This window comes from Elephas maximus, chromosome 11 (assembly GCF_024166365.1).
Source record: "Elephas maximus indicus isolate mEleMax1 chromosome 11, mEleMax1 primary haplotype, whole genome shotgun sequence".
In the NCBI taxonomy this organism is placed as follows: domain Eukaryota; kingdom Metazoa; phylum Chordata; class Mammalia; order Proboscidea; family Elephantidae; genus Elephas; species Elephas maximus.
Genome location: NC_064829.1, coordinates 19863880 through 19883226, shown reverse-complemented (window position 1 = coordinate 19883226; position 19347 = coordinate 19863880). Strand labels below are relative to the sequence as shown.

General features: G+C 36.3%; 1 protein-coding gene across 3 annotated transcripts in view; it reads right to left on the bottom strand.

The window, feature by feature from the left end:
- Nucleotides 1-3170: 3170 nt before the first annotated feature.
- Nucleotides 3171-19347, bottom strand: part of NDC80 (NDC80 kinetochore complex component) — a 51408-nt gene continuing 35231 nt past the window's right edge. For all 3 annotated transcript variants that reach the window (XM_049901624.1, XM_049901623.1, XM_049901625.1), the window contains 4 exons: nt 18169-18261; nt 16079-16209; nt 13303-13405; nt 3171-3516 (listed from right to left, as the gene is read on the bottom strand). In XM_049901624.1, the coding sequence (XP_049757581.1) occupies nt 3379-3516; nt 13303-13405; nt 16079-16209; nt 18169-18261 (465 nt within the window). In that variant the 3' untranslated portion in view covers nt 3171-3378. The remainder of the gene's footprint in view (nt 3517-13302; nt 13406-16078; nt 16210-18168; nt 18262-19347) is intronic.

Genomic DNA, 19347 nt, shown 5'->3' with positions numbered 1-19347 from the left:
TGGCTTTGGTATCAGGTAATGTTGGTTTCACATGAATTTGGGAATATTCCTTCCTTTTATATGTTTTGGAAGAGTTTGAGTAGGATTGGTGTGAACTCTTCTCTGAATGTTTGGTAGTATTCTGCAGTGAACCTGTCTGGGCTGGGGCTTTTTTTTTTTTTAATGATCTTGTCAATTTCTTCTTTTGTTATGGGTCTGTTTAATTTTTTTACTTCAGTTTTTGTTGGTTTAGGTGGGTAGTGTGTTCCTAGAAATCTGTGTATTTCTTCTAGGTTTTCGAATTTGTTGGAGTAGTTTTTCCTGGAATTCTGTTATGATCTTTTTTATCTCAGTTTGTTCTGTTGTAATGTTGCACATCTTGTTACTTTGGTTATTTGCATTTTCTCATTCTTTTCCTTTGTCAGTGTGGCCAGTGGTTTGTCTGTTTCATTAATCCTCTCAAAAAACCAGCTCTTAATCTTTTTGATTTTTTCTATTGTTTTTCTGTTTTCTATTTCATTCATTTCTGTCCTGGTGGCATAGTGGTTGACAGCTTGGCTGCTAACCAAAAGGTCGGCAGTTTGCATCCACCAGCCGCTCCTTAGAAATCTTATGGGGCAGTTCTACTCTGTCCTATAAGGTCATTATCAGCTCAACGGCAACAGAAATCTTTGTTTCCTTTTTTTTTTTGTTGACCATGGGCTTCTTTTGTTGCTCTTTGCCTATTAGTTCAATCTGTAGGGTTAAGCTATTGATTTTTGGCCCTTTTTTCTTTTTTGATGTGTGCATTTATTGCTACGAATTCTCCTCTGAGCACTCCTTTTGCTGTGTCCCTCAGGCTTTGGTGTATTTTTGTTCTCATTTGATTAAAGGAATTTCTTTTATATCATTTTTAATTTCTTCTATTACCCAATGGTTTTTCAGCAAGGTTTTATTCAGTTTCCATACATTTGCTTTTTTCCCTGTTTTTGTTAGTTTTATAGTGTTGTGGTCAGAGTAGATGTTTTGTATTATTTTGATGTTTTTGAATTTATCGAGGCTTGCTTTGTGGCCTTAATGGTCTTTGTATGCTGGAGAAGAATTTATACTGTGCTGCTGTTGGGTGGAATGTTCTGTATATATCTATGGGGTCAAGTTGGTTAACTGAGTTCCTTAGATCTTCTGTATCTTTGTTTAGTTTCTATTTGTTCTGTCCTTCATCAAAAGTGGTGTGTTAAAGTCTCCTATTATTATTATGGAACTGTCAGTTTCTCTTTTCAATGTCATTAGAGTTTGTTTTATGTATTCTAGAGCTCTGTCATTGGGTGCTTAGATACTTATTATGGTGATATCTTCTTGGTGGATTGCCCCTTTAATCATCTGGCAGGGGAGGGGTGGGTGGCTGGGGGTCATGCAAGCTATCTCTCTGGTGGAGGGAGTGGGGAGGGCTGGGTGGGGCGGGCAGCCAGGGAATGGGGAGAGAAAAAAAAGGGGATAGGTCTTACGTATTGCTCTGTGTTTACCATCCACCCTATTAGTCAGGTATTGCCACCCGAGAGTCACCCTATCTCTGGGTCCTGATTTCCTCCCTGTTCTGTGTACACCAGGATGCCTGAGCTCTTGTCCTCCCTCCTGTACTTTCCCTCCTTATTTCCAGTTCGTGTCCTGCCTGCTTACTTGGCTTCACTTCGGGTAAGTCTTTGCAGTTTCTCTGTCTCCTATTGGGAATTTCCTGATGTTGTCTTCCTATGCACCTCACCCAGGGTAGCTGCTGGCTTTATCTCAAAATCGCCCCATGGTGCCGGACTGGCTGGCAGGCCACCTCCACTCCATATCTCCATGTTTGTTGGTGTCTTGCAGTTTCTTATTCCAATCTGTATTAGATCTAATTCTATATCCTTTCGTCAGATGCTCGGGGTTCTAGGGTTGTCACCTCTGTTACACTTTCTTGGGTCTTTGCTGTAGAGGGATGGTGTGGTGCATCTGACTAGGCCACCATCTTATATCAATCTCACCTTCGTTCATTTCATTCTCTCAGGCTGAATGCCCTCTCCTTCCTAAAGCCTTGCTTGAATGAATAATTCCATTCTTGGTTCTTATATTTCTATCTTGTTTTTAATTGACTCGCACTGAATAAACTTGAAAGAATAGAAAGTTGAGCTGGAGGCAGATGTCAACTCAATTTTAGTGCTGGTAGAAGCCACATTAGAACTTACTTGAACAGGTCCAGAGTTCTGGGTACAGCCACAAGAGCTCTGAAAAAATGGGTGTTCTGGATGTTGTGTAAAATGTGACATTTTTACATCTAAATTATTAGAAGAGGACATTGGGGGTCCAGTGGTAGAATTTTCACCTTCCCTGTGGGAGACCTGGGGTTGATTCCCAGTCAGTGCACTTACTGTGTAGCGACCACCCATGACAGTGGTAGCTTGCACATTTGTTATGATGCTGACCAGGTTTCAGAAGAGCTTTGACTAGGAAGATAGGCCTGGTGATCTATTTTGGAAAATCTGAGAATTGTAGATCACAGCAGTCCAATCTGCATCCCAATCACGGGGATGGCACAGGAGTAGGTGGTATTTCATTTTGTTGTGTATGGGTTCACCATGAGTCAGGGGCCAAATCAACAGCAACTAACAAGTTGTTAGAAAATTCCTGAAATTGAGTTGTGACCCGAGGTAAATCAACTTCTCTAGAAATGAATTCTTATTCCTAAAATGAGGGGGTAGAGCTAGATTATTTCTCTGAGTTTCAAATTACATATCTTCTGCTTATTTCAGAGCAAAGATACCATGAAGTCTGAAAGAACTTAGGAATCTTGGAAAGGAAGGCTCTGGATCAGGAGTGAGTTGGACTTTATGTGTCCACTTATTAAGTTTTATAGTTTCGTATAGTTTATACCAAGGATTGGCAAACTTTTCCTGTAAATGGCAAAATAAAGCCAATAATACGGCTTTGTGGGCCATACAATCTCTGTCACGGCCACTCTGCTGTTGTAGTGTGGAAGCCATTATTCACAGACAATACATGAATGAATGGGCATGACAGGGTTTGGCACACACTGTAATTTGCTGACTCCTAGTTTAAGTCCATAATACCTATCTTCCTACCACTTGAAGTTAGGTGAAGAAAAATGAGGGAAAAACACTGTTGATTCAATTTTATTAACTCCAAGTACACATGTAACTGGTCTTTCCCATATAAAGGTAACAATTCAACGGTTTATTATCATTTCAGGTTATACGTATTTTACATTAATGAACAAGATTTATAAAAGATACAAAAATATTCCACAAGCTTGGGGAGATATGATCATGAGACTTCTTTGTAAGGAGTGGTATAAGACAGATTTTTTAAGCTTAGAGAGAACATTTCAAAATTTACACTGTTTAAGAAAGTTCTTGCTTAATCAACATTTCTTCATTCATCAGAAGCCTTTAGTAGAGCAGCTTTCTTCTTATACTTGTCTGCAATCTCTCTAATATTTTCTAAGATATCTTCAGACATGTATTCTTCATACTCTCTATCAACTTTAGCAAGCTGCTCCTCAAGATGTTTCTAGGGGAAACAATTGTTAATGTAAATACATTATTTTTTTAAAAAGTCTTTAATTCTAAAATTTACAAACAAGAGTGTAAAATTTGTAAGTTAAGAACAGGAATAAAAGGAGCATTCTCGTATCTACCATGCAGTCCCATTTTGTGTCCTTTTCTAATCACGTCCCCCTTTTTCCTCCCTCAGAGGCAACCACTCTCCTGAATGTTTTTTTTTTTTTTGGTGGGGGAGAGGTAGCAGGATTGAGAGTGATTTTTATCTACTTTTTGGTTCTTCTGATTTTTTAAAAAAACATTTTATTTTGTTTTTGAGAATATACACAGCTAAACATACACCAATTCAACAGTTCCTAAATGTACCATTTAGTGACACTGATTACATTCTTTGAATTGTACAACTACTTTCGCCCCCCTTATCTGAGTTGTTCCTCCCCCCTTAACATAAATTCATTGTCCCTTAATGTTCCTATCTAATCTTTCAAGTTGCTGTTGTCAATTTGATCCCATACAGTTCTTATAAGAGCTTAATGCTCAAGGTGGACTTTTTTTTTTTTTTTAATTAAGCTAAACTATTTTTTGGTTTTAAGATGACTTCAGGGGATATTTTTGGCTTAAGGTTTAAAGATTATCTAGGGGCAATAGTTTCAGGGGTTCGTCCAACCTTCACGGTACAGGAAGTCTCAGGTCCATGAGAATTTGAAAATCTGTTCTGCATTTCCCCCCTTGTGATCAGGATTCTTCTAGAGAAATCTTCGATCAAAATGTTCAGTAATGGTAGTCAGACACCATCTAGTTCTTCTGAACTCACAACAAAAGAGGCAGTATTCATGGAGGCTATTAGCCATACATTCCATACCCTCCTCCTATTCCCTTCTTTCTTCCTCAGTTGCTCCAGGAGAATAGAGACCAATTATTGTGCCTTGGATAACCGCTTGCAAGCTTTTAAGACCCCAGGCACTACTTGTCTTAGTCATCTAGGGCTGCTATAACAGAAATACAAGTGGACAGCTTCAACAAAGAGAAATTAATTTTTTCAAAGTCTAGTAGGCTAGAAGTCCAAATTGAAGGTGTCATCTCCATGGGAAGGCTTTCTCATCAATCTCCCCTGGACTAGGTGTTTCTCTGTGCAGGAACCCTGGGTCTAACAGATACACTCTACTCCTGGTGCTTCTTTCTTGGTGGTATGAGGTCCCCAACTCTCTGCTTGCTTCCCTTTCCTTTTTGTCTCTTGAGAGATAAAAACTGGTGCAGGCCATACAGCAGGGACTCTCTTTTCATTGGATCAGGAATGTGACCTAGGTAAGGGTGTTACAACCCCACCCTAACCCTCTTTAACATAAAATTACAATCACAAAATGGAGGACAACCACACAATACTGGAAATCATGGCCCACAAAATTGATATACACACTTTTCAGGGGACATAATTCAATACATGACACTACTCAATGGACTAGGAGGTAGAGCAGAAGCACTAGACATGTTGTTAGGCCAGTTAACTGGGATGTCTCATGTAACCATGACCCTAAGCCACCAAACCAAGGAGCCAAATCCCATAAGGGTTTTGGTTGTATATTAGCAGCCTCAGCAGTTTCTCTTTTTGTTGTTGTAAATATATCACACAACTTTTTACAGGTGTACAATTTATTGACAGCAATTACAATAATCAACTGTACAATTCTACCCTTATTCTATATATTTCCATTACCGTTAATCCCCCCTTGGCCATCTTTCTTTCCCTGGTAACCACTAATAAACTTTGTTCTCTGTACATTTGCCTTATTTTGTCTTTTTCTGTAAGTGAGGTGATACAATGTTTGTTTTTATGATTCACTTATTCCACTCAGCATAATGTCTTCCAGCACCATCCATATTGTAGCATTCATCAAGACTTCATTTCTTCTACTGGCTGAGTACTATTCCATTGTATGTATGTACCATATTTTGTTTATCCATTCATCTATTGATGGATATTTAGGTAGTTTCCATCTTTTGGCTATTGTGAATAGTGTTGCAATGAACATACATGTGCAAGTCTGTTTGCGTCTTTGCTTTCAAGTTTTTTGGGTATGTAGCTAGGAGTGGTAGTTCTATTTTTAGTTTTTTGAGGAACTGCTATACTGTTTTCCACAACGTCTGACCCATTTTGCATCCTCAGCAGCAGTGGGTAAAAGGATTCCAATTTCCCTACATTCTCGCCAATATTTGCTATTTTCAGTTTTTTAAAAAAAATCTTGTGTCATCCTAGTGGGAGTGAAATGGTATTTCATTGTGATTTTGATCTGCATCTCTCTGATGGTTAATGGTGCTGAGCATCTTTTCATGTGTTTGGTAGCCACTTGAACGTCCTCTTTGGTGTATTCAAGTCCTTTGTCCACTTTATGATTGGGTTATTTGTCTTTTTGTTAAGTTGTCAAAGTTTTATACACATTTTGTTTACTAGATTCTTGTCAGATGTATGGTTTCCAGAGATATTCTCCCAGTCGGTAGCTTGTCTTTTCACTTTTTTGGTAAAGTCTTTGTCTTTTTAAAAAATTTTTTATTATGCTTCAAGTGAAAGTTTACAAGTCAAGTCAGTCTGTCATACAAAAATTTATATACCCTTTGCTATGTATATTCCTAGTTGTTCTCCCCCTAATGAGACAGCACACTCCTTCTCTCCACCGTCTATTTTTGTGTCCATTCAGCCAGCTTCTGTCCCCCTCTTTGTCTTTTGATGAACAAGTTTTCAATTTTTATGAGGTCCCATTTTTTAATTTTGTCTTTTGTTGTTTGTGCTTTTGTTATTAGGTAATCCATTGTTAAAAGCTAGGCCTGACAGTGTAACCCTTGCTTTTTCTTCTAAAAATTGTATGGTTTTAGTTTTCACATTTAGATCACATTTCACTTTAGATCCTCAATCCATTTTTAATTTGCTTTTGTGTATGGTGTGAGGTATGCACCTTGTTTCCTTTTTTTGCATGTGGAAATCCAATTTTCCCAGCACCATTTTTTGAAGAGACTCTTCTTTCCCAATTGAATGGACTGAGCACCTTTGTCAAAAATCAGCTGACCTCAGCTGCCCGAATGGTATTTTGCTTTTCTTTATAAGTTACTACACACACATACACACAGACTCCAGATATAGATACAGTAGTGTGTCACTTAATATCTATGATACATTCTGTGGAATAGGATGTTATGTGAGTTGGACACTGTGCCAACATGCCTAAATCTCCAGCAATAGCATTCACTGATTTTCCACCTTTGTGTTGTTTAATAACCTTTTGTTTCACTTCCAAATTGATGCTTCTCCTTTGTATCTTGCTACTGCTATCAGTAGCACTGGTTTTGCTATGTTTGGGAGCCAGGATGCACTTCACGGTAACATTTTCAAAAGAAAATTAAACAGAGAGATAACACTACAACACTCAAACACGCATCATACATGAGGTTGGATACTACCGCCTATGAGTCGAAGCATACACTGTCATATGGTAAACTTTTTATTTTTAAGTAGGGAAAGTCACATTAAAATAATGATAGAAAAACACAGTACAGTACATACATAAGCCAGTAACAAAGGCATTTATTATGACTATCAAGACAAACGTATTATAAGTTATATATGTACTGTACCACTATACACCTGTCAGCGCACTTTGTACACAAGAGACATGAGATACATGTGTTGTGTTGAGGGAAGTGGTTGTGTTTCCTACGTCCCATTCACCAGTCAGAATTTCTGAACTCTATTATAACCTTCTGGGACCATGAACGTACATGTGGTCGGATGTTGCCCAAATGGCACTATGTGCAGCGTGACTGTGATACATATGTGTCTGTAAATGATTTATTAGTTTAGTGTTATCTGGCTTTAACTTTCATATTTATAGTGGTATTAAATGTTAGGTTCTATGACTTTTTTTTCATTCAGTTTGAGATTCATTCATGTTAATGCATACAGCTGCAGTTTATTCATGTACTGCTATATGGCATTCTACTGAATGAACATATCAACATCTACTTATCCATTTTACTGTTAATGAATTTATGTTTATTCCCAAGTGTGGTAGGCTGAATAATGCTCTCTCCACAACCCTAAATGTCCTCATTCTAATTCACAGAACTTGTGACTATTACTTTACATGGCAAAAGGAACACTGCAGATATGAGCAAATTAAGGGTTTTGATATGGGGAGATTATTTTAGATTATCCAGATGGGTCCAATGTAATCATAAGGGTTTTTATAAGAGGGAATCAGGAGTATCAGAGTAAGAGAGAGATGTAAGGCAGAAGGAAAGGTCAGAAAGGAGATGGAGGAACGGGCCAAAGTGAAGTAAGCAGCCTCTACCCAGTAAAAACCCAGTGCCGTCGAGTCGATTCTAGATGTTGGAAAAGCAAGGAAATGGATTTTCCCCTGGAGCCTCTAGAAACGATGCAAACTTGTGCATCCATTTTAGATATGACCTCCAGAAGTGTAAGGTAATAAAATGTGCATTTTAAGACATTAAATATGTGGTAATCTTCTATAACAGCAACAAGAAATTAATATACCAGGTTATCTGTCTATCTCTATTTTAAATATTGATACTCTAAAAGAAAAAACCCTGAGAGCAGCTCGAAAAAAACAAAAAGTCACATACAGAGGAGGAACAATAAGACTAAGCTCCGATTATTCAGCAGAAACCATGCAGGCAAGAAGGCAAAGGGATGACATATATAAAACCTTGAAAGAAAAAAATTGCTAACCAAGAATAATTTATCCCACAAAACTTTCATTCAAATATGATGGTGAAATTAGGACATTTCCAGATAAAGAAAAATTAAGGGAATATATAAAAACCAAACAAAACTTACAAGATTTTTAAAGGGAGTCCTTCAGTCTGAGAACAAACAACATCAGACCATAGCTTGAATGTAGGATGTAAGATTGTACCAGCCAGATACCAACCTAGGAAATGAACTCTCATCTACTATCCAAAATCAAAAGAATTGCAACAGGGAACCAGAGAGGTTAATCCGTTAATGACAACAACGTCAGAATAATGAAAGAAAGAATAAAAGAAAGAATAAACAGGATAGGTATAGAACTTTCTAATGGAGAGGAAGGCAAGGTGAAACCAAGTAATAACAGACTGGTTTAAACTTTCAAGGTAACCACAAAGAAAGTTAACAAAATTACTCACCAAAATGAAGAAAAACAAAGTCTCAATAAAAACAAAATCTACAAAAACAAAAGAAATGAAAAAGAAATCAACAAGCGAAAGGAACTCTGCACAGCAGAGTAAGAGGAACAAAGAAAATGTCAGCACCACAAAAAAAAAGCACTAGGAACTGACAGCAATAAACTCATAAAAAAAAAAACAAAACTCATACCTATCAATAATTACACTGAATGTAAATGGCCTAAATGCACCCATAAAGAAACACTGGGTGACAGAATGGATTAAAAAACAGGATCCATCAATATGCTGTCTAGAAGAGACATACCTTAGAAACAAAAAATGTAAATTTATTAAAAATCAAAGCATGTAAAAAAATATATCAAGCAAATAACTACCAAAAAAGAACAGGAGAGGCAATACTAATCTCAGATAAAATAGACTTTAAGACAAAATCCACCATAAAAGACAAAGTAGGGAACTACATAGAGATTAAAGGGATGATCCATCACAAAGACTTAACCATAACAAACGTCTATGCATTCAATGACAGGGCCCCAAAATACATAAAACAAACTCTAACAGCACCGAAAAGAGAAATTGACAGTTCCACAATACTAGCAGGAGACATCACTCTTGATAAAGGACAGAACATCTAGAAAGAAACTCAAAAAAAGATACAGAAGAGCTAAAGAGCACAATCAGCCAACTTGACTTCACAGACATATATAGGACACTCCACCCAACAGTTGCAAAGTACGCATTCTTTTCCAATGCACATGGAACGTTCTCCAGAACAGACCAGATCGTAGGCCACAGAGCAACCTTCAACAAAATCCAAAACACTGAGATAATACAAAGTATCTTCTCTGACTACAATGCCATCAAAGTAGAAATTAACAACAGGAAGAGTAAGGAAAAAAAATCAATTACCTGGAAACTGATTAACACCCTGCTTAAAAACCACTGGGTAATAGAAGAAATCAAAGGTGGAATAAAAAATTCCTAGAATCAAATGAGAATGAAAACGTATCATACCAAACCTTTGGGACATAGCAAAGACAGTGCTCAGAGGTCAATTTATAGCAATAGATGCCCACATCAAAAAAGGGATAAAATCAAAACATTAACTACACAACTTGAATAGAAAGAGAACAGCAAAAGGAGCTCACAGCCACCAGAAGAAAGGAAATAATAAAGATCAGAGCAGAAATAAATGAAATAGAGAATAGAAAAACAATAGAAACAATCAAGAAAACCAGAAGTTGGTTCTCTGAAACGATCAACAAAATCAACAAACCACTGGCCAAATTGACAAAAGAAAAACAGGAGAGAATGCAAATAACCCAAATCAGAAATGAAATGGGGGACATTACAACAAGAGTATTATGAAAAACTATACTCCAACAAATCTGAAAACCTAGAAGAAACAGACAAATTACTAGAGACACACTACCTGCCCAAACTAACACAAAATGGCATTGAAAACCTGAACAGACCCATAACAGAAGAAGAGATTGAAAAGGTAGTAAAAAAAACTCCCAACCAAAAAACGCCCTGGCCTGGATGACTTCACTGGAGAATTCTACCAAACATTCAGAGAAGAGCTTACACCAGTACTACTCAAACTATTTCAGAATATAGAAAAGGAAGCAATACTTCTGTATTCATTCTACGAAGCCAGCATAACCCTGATACCAAAACCAGGTGAAGACCACAAAAAAAGAAAATTACAGACCAATATTTCTCATGAATATAGATGCAAAAATTCTCAACAAAATTCTAGCCAATAGAATTCAACATCGTATCAAAAAAATAATACACCCATGACCAAGTAGGATTCATACCAGGTATGCAAGGATGGTTCAACATTAGAAAATCAATTGATGTAATGTACCACATAAATAACAGAATCCCATGATCATATCAATGCAGAAAAGGCATTCGGCAAAGTCCAACACCCATTCCTGATAAAAACTCTCAATAAATACCTTCTGTCAGTTTGTGACTTGTTTTTCAATTTCTTTCTATGTCTATTGGTGTAAACCAAAAAATCTTAATTTTAATAAAACTTAATTTACCAATATGTATTTTGTGGTTTTTGCTTTTCACGTCTAATTTAAGAACTCCTTTACAACCCTGAAGTAGTCTCTTACGTTTTCTTCGAAAAATTAAAAAAGTTTGTCTCACATTTACTTTCTTAATCTATATGTTCTTAATCTGGAACACACTCTATGTTTGCAACTTCTTTTTGGTGACAACAAATTCTCATGAATACTTACCATGTGTCAAGCATAATGAAAAATGAGAGTAAATATTATAAAATGGTAACAATTTTAAGGCACTTACTATTGCTAGGGGTACAGTTACAAAGATAAAGAATAAAAAAAATTACCAACAGTTCTGTGGTTAGGTGTTTGTAACAGAGCAGTGGTTAGCTGAACACTTCATTCTGCTTCACTAATCTGCAATACTGCTTGTCCCATACATCAGAGCTCGGCTGCTAACCTCTCATTTATGTTCTAGCATCTATTTCTGGACTTGCAATCATATAGACGGTCTGTCTACATCAATACTAGAATGTTAGTTATTATAGCTCTACAATAATTATTGAAACACCTAAACAGACAAAAAATGATTTTGTGTCCCTCTTGGAGGCAGGCGTCCAGAATAGGAGTGAGCAAACTTTTTTTGTAAGGGTGAAATAAATATTTTAGGCTTTATGGGCCAGATGATCTTTGCTGTAACTACTCAACTTCATTGTTGTAGTGAGAAAAGAGACAGTACAGAATGAGTGTGGCTGTGTTCCAATAAAACTTTATTTACGAAAGAAGGCTACAGACTGAATTTGGCCTATAGTTTGCTGATCTTTGGTCCGGAATACCAAGTCACATTAGGACCTGTAATCAGAGACTGCTTGAAGAAACACTTTGTCCCACAAGAAAAATATACCACCCATTAAAGATAGCACTGGATCTAAACTCCTCTGTTTTCTTTAGTCCAACTGTTTATCATTCATTACAAGATTTTCCACTAGGTTTTAATGATGATCTGCTTGCCTTTCTGTGCTTCTTCCATACTTGACTAACTTTACTAAGAAAACTATTATGTTTAATAGATTCACTGGCTAATTGTAAATTTTACATATTGCGAATTAAGTGCTCAGGTAAATGTTTATTGAATTTGGTCTGGTCCTTTTGAACAATACTGTATAGAAAATAACTAAAAACTAATAGTAATCTACCATTAGATTTTCAAATGCAAGACTTTATGTTAACGGATTTAAACTAATCATTGTGGTTACCTTTTATACAATCTCTAGTGATAAGTAGTTACAGGTAATAGAAAGTTAGAGGCGCTAGGGATATTGGAAATTATTTAGTACAACACCCCTCATTTTGCAGATGAAGAAACTAAAGACCAAAAGAAGTAAAGTGGTACATGCAAGTGGAGCTCCTCAGCCAAAGGCATCCATTGTACATTATGAACTTTTCTCCTATACTTCTAGTAATGGTACTATTACATGCCATCTTTGGGAGAACTGGGAAAATCGTCATTCAAATCATTTTCTGGTCTGTGGCTCAGATGAACAATAATGGTTGAAAAAGGCTCCACGCAAGGTTATAGAGCCACTAAGCCCGTTGCTATAGATTCTGACTCACAGCGACCTTACAGGACAGAGTAAAACTGCCCCACAGGGTTTCCAAAAGGCGGCTGGTGGATTCCAACTGCCAACCTCTTGGTTAGCAGCCAAGCTCTTAACCTCTGTGCCACCAGGGAATCACTAAGTGGTTGAACTAAGTTGAAGGGGGGGGGTGGGGGGAATCCAGGTTTTCTGATGTCGTATTCCGCAATGCTTTTCTTAGTTCTTACAACTAAGTAATGAGGAGACTTGGAAACAAGAAAGCAAGAGTTCAATGTCTTTCAGGCGAGATGATACAAACCAGGGTATCTATCACATGCTCATAACGTTTCCAATAAATGTTTCCTATTAATGAGGGTTGCTATGAGTTGGAATCAACTCGACGGCAGTGGGTTTATTAATGAGGTATAATGAGGTTTTTTCTTTTTAAATGACTCTCAACAAGAAATATGTTACCACCTAATAAATTATAGAGAAGTTTTAAAGTTTAGCAATTTATCTTAGCTTTTAGGGCTGTGTACAGCAGGATGGAAGAATAGTTTTTATTATGGAACTTTCAAGCTATGTGAAGAGTGAAGCTAAGGTAAATTAACCACCTTTCAGAAATTCTTTATTCTATGTTTAAATGAAATCAACAGAAAGGAAAAAACATTTTTCATAAAACAGACTTTTCCATCTCAATGTTAATGAAATCTCGTATGTGCCAATATGTTTTTACTATGCAAAACGTGGCCTTGCACATTATCAGTATAAGCTACCGAAGTAGTAAGTATCAGTTTGTTTTTTATGTCATAAAGCAGATTACTTTATAAAATGCAGAAGTGTCCCCTTGAATTCCCTTGCTACACTACTACATAGGATTCTTCTGGTAAATTTTTACTAGATGTATTTTCCATAGAATTAACTTATCTTTTAATTTTTATAGAAACAAAACAAAAATACATCAAAATTAAAAAAAAAAAAAACTTTCTTAGAACGTAGGAAAGACCTTCCCAAACTTACCTCCACAGACCCTACATGTGTAGCAACCATTTCTAAAAGACGCTGCAAGTTATTTCCCACTTTTCGTCTTTCTTCACTTGTGGTCTGCACAACTAGCTGGTATCTGAAGAATAAAATTCTTGCTTTAGTTATCTAAGAAAAAACTTGTGTATCAGCTCTACTTAGCTCACTTCTCATTTCCACACTCAATAAAACCAAGCTGTGATTGGTATATGTGCTGCCTCCTATATATATAATTCATAGAGGCCCTGCTATTAATCATTAAAACAGAAGTAAAAACATCTTCAAGAATCCTTTGCAAGTTAGGTTAATATACCAGCACAAACATAACAAAGAAATTCATTTTACTCAATCAAATATTTACCAAAACAGATTTCCTGACTTAATAGTGTTAACTACATTAAGCACAAAGATGGGACATTGAGCTCTCCTTGGAGAACTGATTAAACATATGATACAGAATAAATTAATTCTTATTTTATTACTTCATCATTTTACCCCCTCAGTAGACATGGGCCCAAGGTATAGGTGAGTATTAAACAAAACCAAAACCTCGTGATTTAATACATAAATTTCTGGAGCAAATGGTCTTACCTGGGCCTCCAAAAAGACTGTAAACTCAAAAGCTTTCAGGGGCAAGATAGATAGACTTGTGAATGGGGAGTAGAAGAGTAATACATTGTTTGAAGTGTAGTGTGGGGCCATAGTTAACTGGAAAGCAGAAGTGCTGTATTTAGGCATTCAAATTCAAATTAAAAACTGTAGGTCAAACAAATCACAACTGAGTTTTCTACCCCTAGCCTGTTATTGTGGCTCTGTGCCCTTGAGTGGATTCCAACTCGTAAGGATCCTATAGGACACAGTAGAACTGTACCGTATTTTTTACTAAAATAACACACACCTTCTACATTTGTTTGCCAAACTATGTCCTCCCCCAACCCTGTGAAATATTTTCATAAGCGCACTATGCTAATATTTTTTTTTACAGCAACATGTAAAAAAATTGGCATAGTGGTGCTTATGAAAATACCTTGTGGGGGGCTGGGGGGAAGAGGGTGTGGTTGGCATGTTATTTGTGTAAAAATACAGTAATCTTCTGGGGGGACTGGGAGGGGTAGATTACCAGGTTTTTCTCCCTCAGAGTGGCTTCTAACTGCTAACCTTTCGGTTAACAGCTGAGTGCTTAACCATTGTGCCACCAGGGCTCCTACTCCTAGCCTACTAATAAGGAAGAGTTGTGACTTTCTCAGTGCTTGTACTTGCAACTTTAATAAGGTTTTCTTGTTATTTGAGGGTCCCTTAATTGAGATTAAAGAAGCCCTGGTGGTGTAGTCATTAAGCAATCAATGTTAACTGAAACGTCAGCGGTTCAAATCCACTAGTCGCTCTGTGGAAGAAAGATGTGGCAGTCTGCTTTCATAAAGATTTACAGCCTTGAAAACCCTATGGGGCAGTTCTACTCTATTCTATAGGGTTCCTAGGAGTAGGAATTGACTTGAAGGCAATGGGTTTGGTTTTTAATCGAGACTTTAAAAAAAAATGGATATTTGTATATAAGAGTACATAGAACCTATGGATTCAATATATTGATGTATTATCAGTATATGAAAGAACTACATACAGACTACTCTTTAAAGAAAGGATGCCATTAGTTTTAGTCATTACTTAGTGCGACTAAAATGTTTCCTATATGAGTGCTAAATTTTAATGGGAACCAATAGAGAAAATCTGACAATGTATAATTTGAGTATAAATAACTTCTAAGAAATATAACAGTCAGTTCTGCTATAATGCTTGTTTAGAAAAAGGAATTTGTTCCAACTTGATCGATACATTAAGTAGCAATTTGAGCATAATGAAAATCTTGCCTTTGCATATGCCATTTCTGTCATGAGAAACATGAGGTGAGCCCAGAAAATGGCACCCAGCCAAATTTAGATGTATAGGGATACACAAAACGCACATACTTCAAAAGGTCTACCAGCTATCTCAGCTCAGTTCATGCACACTCACCTACAACTGCTTACAGCTTTCTATCTGATTTCAGATAATGCTCCTTCCACCTCGTCACAATAACTCACAAGCTGTAATTCTCCTGACAATCAGCTCCCCAAGCAAACTTCAAGGTAAAGTGTCATATTTATCATAGTACTTACAAATTTCTTAACCAGCTAATATATGGAAAACTGTGCTAACATTTTTCATTTCTATCTTTTATGTATGTTCCTGATGAAGTTTTTGAATATTGTGCCCCAATTCCAATTTTCCCCTAAGTCTTGTGGTTTTTATTGCACAATTTTGCACAGCATGGTGATTTTTAAGAAGGCAGATGTTGTGTTACAGGACTGTATAATTTATAGTCTAATTATATTTTAGTATAAATATATATAATTTCTACAAAATATATCTTAAAATATGAGAAACTTATGGGAGTTTAGTGATTTTATTAAAATTCACTAAAAAACAGCCAAAGTTACTTGAATTCATTTAAAATTCTATGTTGCTTTTAGGAATTAAAAGCCATTTATTAACTACATGTAAAAATGAATGATTTTTTTGGAAGGCACTAACTATAATAGTAGTAGAATGTATTTGTAGACAGAAAATATCTCAAGTTATAAGCAAACTTGTAATTCTAAGTATGCTGTCCTGCTTAGGTATCACTCTCCACCCCAAATAGCTCTATAATATAGATTAAAGCAAATTAAAATAGACCTAATTTTACATAACTGTTAATTAATCTGATATACTGTAAATCTTGGAGAGATGAACTTACTCCCGCTGAATAGTATCTAATTCATTCATTGCTTCACTGAGGCCTTCATTAACCCCACTCTCCAGTAGGTGCTTGTGTTTCTCCAAGGACTCAAGCTCATTGGCACATTTTTTGTCCTCTTCCTCAGCTTCCTATAAGGATAAACTCATGGTTACAATTTTTGATATTCCCATTCTATATAATCCAGGCAGATTATTTTCAAAGCATTTCTTCATCAGATCGCATCATTCATATTCTCAGGATGCTTACTGCTTTACGTGTAGAAGACTCTAGATGATCTTTTGGGAATTCCATACCATAAATATAAATATGACCCTTTAAACAGGCCTGTATAATAGGATTCATTCAGCAATACTTTCAATTGTGAACTACTAGAAAATCTTACGTTACTTTGTTTTAAAATTTTTTTACATGAGCATTGAGGACTAGCCTAGGTCAAAATGTAACTCTTATACTACCATCATTTTACATTTGCATTAACTGTGTATCAACCATATTTTCTAGCTTCTGTAAAATGATATTTTAACACCCACACCAAGTGACTCGTCTCCACCCATGTCTGCTGTACCTAGATAAGAAGCTCCCTCGTTTCCCCTTTGGTAAATGTCCCAAGTCCTAAGGTGTATTTCAAATATATATAGGTGATCAATAAATTCCCCATGTACTCTGACCTCTTCCTGTTCCGTCTTCCACTAAAACCACAATAAAGATGCTTGCCCCCTTTCCAGCTCTGTCTGTGACTGTTCCCTGCATTTTTCCCATGTGGTGTTGCTGGGTATGCTGTGAACACCAGGGCCTGTGAGCATAACAGCACATTTCCAGACCTTACCATATCTTAAACATTTACCATTATATCAAGCTACAACACTATGCATAGGTGAAGTGGCCAAATTTATCAATTCTTAGATTTCTCAAGATAAAGTATCGTGAAGTCTTTCATTTAAGCACTTCAGAGAATAAACTAAGTATTGACATAGAGGACAAATGAAAAAATAAAAATCGTTAACAAATGTCTCACATTTTACATGTAGGTCATAGTAAGTGGTATATTTTCTAAAAATTTCACAACTGACTTAAAAACAACAAAAAAGTATAGACCTTAAATATGATACAGGTCAAGAGAAGAGCTTTCTACTCCTGAAACTTTTTTGGCATAATTATGTACAAAATATTGGCATGGTTAAAATTTCCACACCAACTGTGTAAGTGGTGATAAACAGAGTTATCTGAGTACTTCCGTAAGTCAAATGCTACCTAGGGGTTGGGGGAGATGGGGTATGGAATCAATCTTGTTACTTTACCCACATTCTAGATTTCGCATAAATGTTCTTTGGAATTTGGCCAGGATGGTCACTTTGCAATGACTCTTGATGGGAAATTACATACACAAAAAGGCCTTGTTGTTGTTGTTTGGTGCCGTCAAGTTGATGCCAACTCACAGCAACCCCACAGGACAAAACAGAACTGCCCCATAAGGTTTCCAAGGAGCAGCTGGTGGATTCGAACTATCGACCTTTTGGTTAGCAGCTGAGATCTTAACCACTATGTCACCAGAGCTCCACAGAAAGGTCTTATTGGAGCCCTGGTGGCGCAGTGGCTAGTGGTTAAGAGCTAAAGCTGCTAACCAAAAGGTCAGCAGTTCAAATCTACCAGTTGCTCCTTGGAAACCCTGTGCGGGCAGTTCTGTCTTTTGGGGTTGGTATGAGTAGGATTTGACTTGACGGCAACAGGTTTGGGGTTCAGTAACACCAAATCTCTACAGAAATGTCAGCCTAAAAAAACCCAGTGCCGAATGTTTAAAAAATGTTTTAATCTTGCAAAAATACTGAATAGTACATATTCAAGTGCAAAGTACTAGAAACGGAACAGTAAACATGTTCTATGGTAAAATAGTCCTAATCCAGAAATAAGTTTTTTAAAGAATAAAATAACATAATTCCTTACAACAAACTTTTGGAATGGAAGACTAAACTAAAACACAAGTTATAAAATATATTTTAAAATTTCAGTTATGACATCAGAATGTGCCTAGTCAATCAATCCTGACACAGCTTTGGCTAAACTCATACAAACCGTGGCAAAGTTCTTACCTTAACCTTGTGTTGGTAGAGGTCATCCAATTTTTGAACTTCTTCTTTCAGAGTTCTTACACTTCTCTTGCTTTCTGTTACCATTATATTCAACTAGGGGAATAAAATTTTGGTTGAGAAATTATAACTATATGAAATATTTTTTAACAAGTTATTGAATTTTTATATTGCCAATCAACTAACGGAACCATATGATTTCTTCTGGTCCTTTTGGACTCTCACCTTTCACTTGTCCAACAATTTTATATTCCTCAGAGAAATTTATGGTTTTTAATGTATGATTTATACTTATAGTACAAATAAAAAGTGCTTACATAAAGAAGCATACATAATGATTTACTGGAAATATTAATTACCATGTTTAAATGCAAAACGGTAAAGTGGGGCAATAGTTAGGAATGAAAACTTAATTCTCAGTAACATAAGGGTACTAATATCTGCTCTTTCACTAGTGGCTGTAAAAGTGTTTTTTTCGGTTGCTAACCGCAGTTTGAATCCACTAGCTGCTCCCTGGAAATTGTGTGAGGCAGTTCTAGTTTCTCCTGTAGGGTCCCTATGAGTCAGAATAGACTCGACAGCAATGGGCTTGGTTTTTCTTTTTCAGTAGCTATTATACAAATATTACTTACATTACATGTAATATTAATACATTACAGATATCATTATAAATTGTTTTTGAAACCTAGTTTTGAAGTCCAGTTCTATTAGATTTTATCTATGTTAGCTAGTTATCTAGCTTTCCATCTATGCACTCACTTTCTGGGGTGTTAAAGGGACTATTTATATTAGTTTTACTGGATGATGTTTGCTAATTGCTTATACTCATGCCTTCTTCCCAAGAGGAGTAACCACATTTAATTTTGCTAAAGCTTGAATTGTACGATGCATTGACAGCAAAACTGAAAAAAGTTTTTTCTAAAGTTCATTTCCTATTGACAAATACTGATACCAGCTGATGCCAGTAATTAATACAAAGTGTTCTTCAGCTAGACCAAGAGGAAACAGAAAACAGCAATACATAAACAGCTGAGATTTTTTTTAAAGGATGATTCTACGCATACGTGGATTAAAAAAAATACATGTATTTTAGGAAAAATTCAGCCAAGCTATTGTTACCCGGGAAAAGGTAGGGTAGGTGGTCAAACAATTAAAGAAACTTGTAACTTCTCATTTAATCAT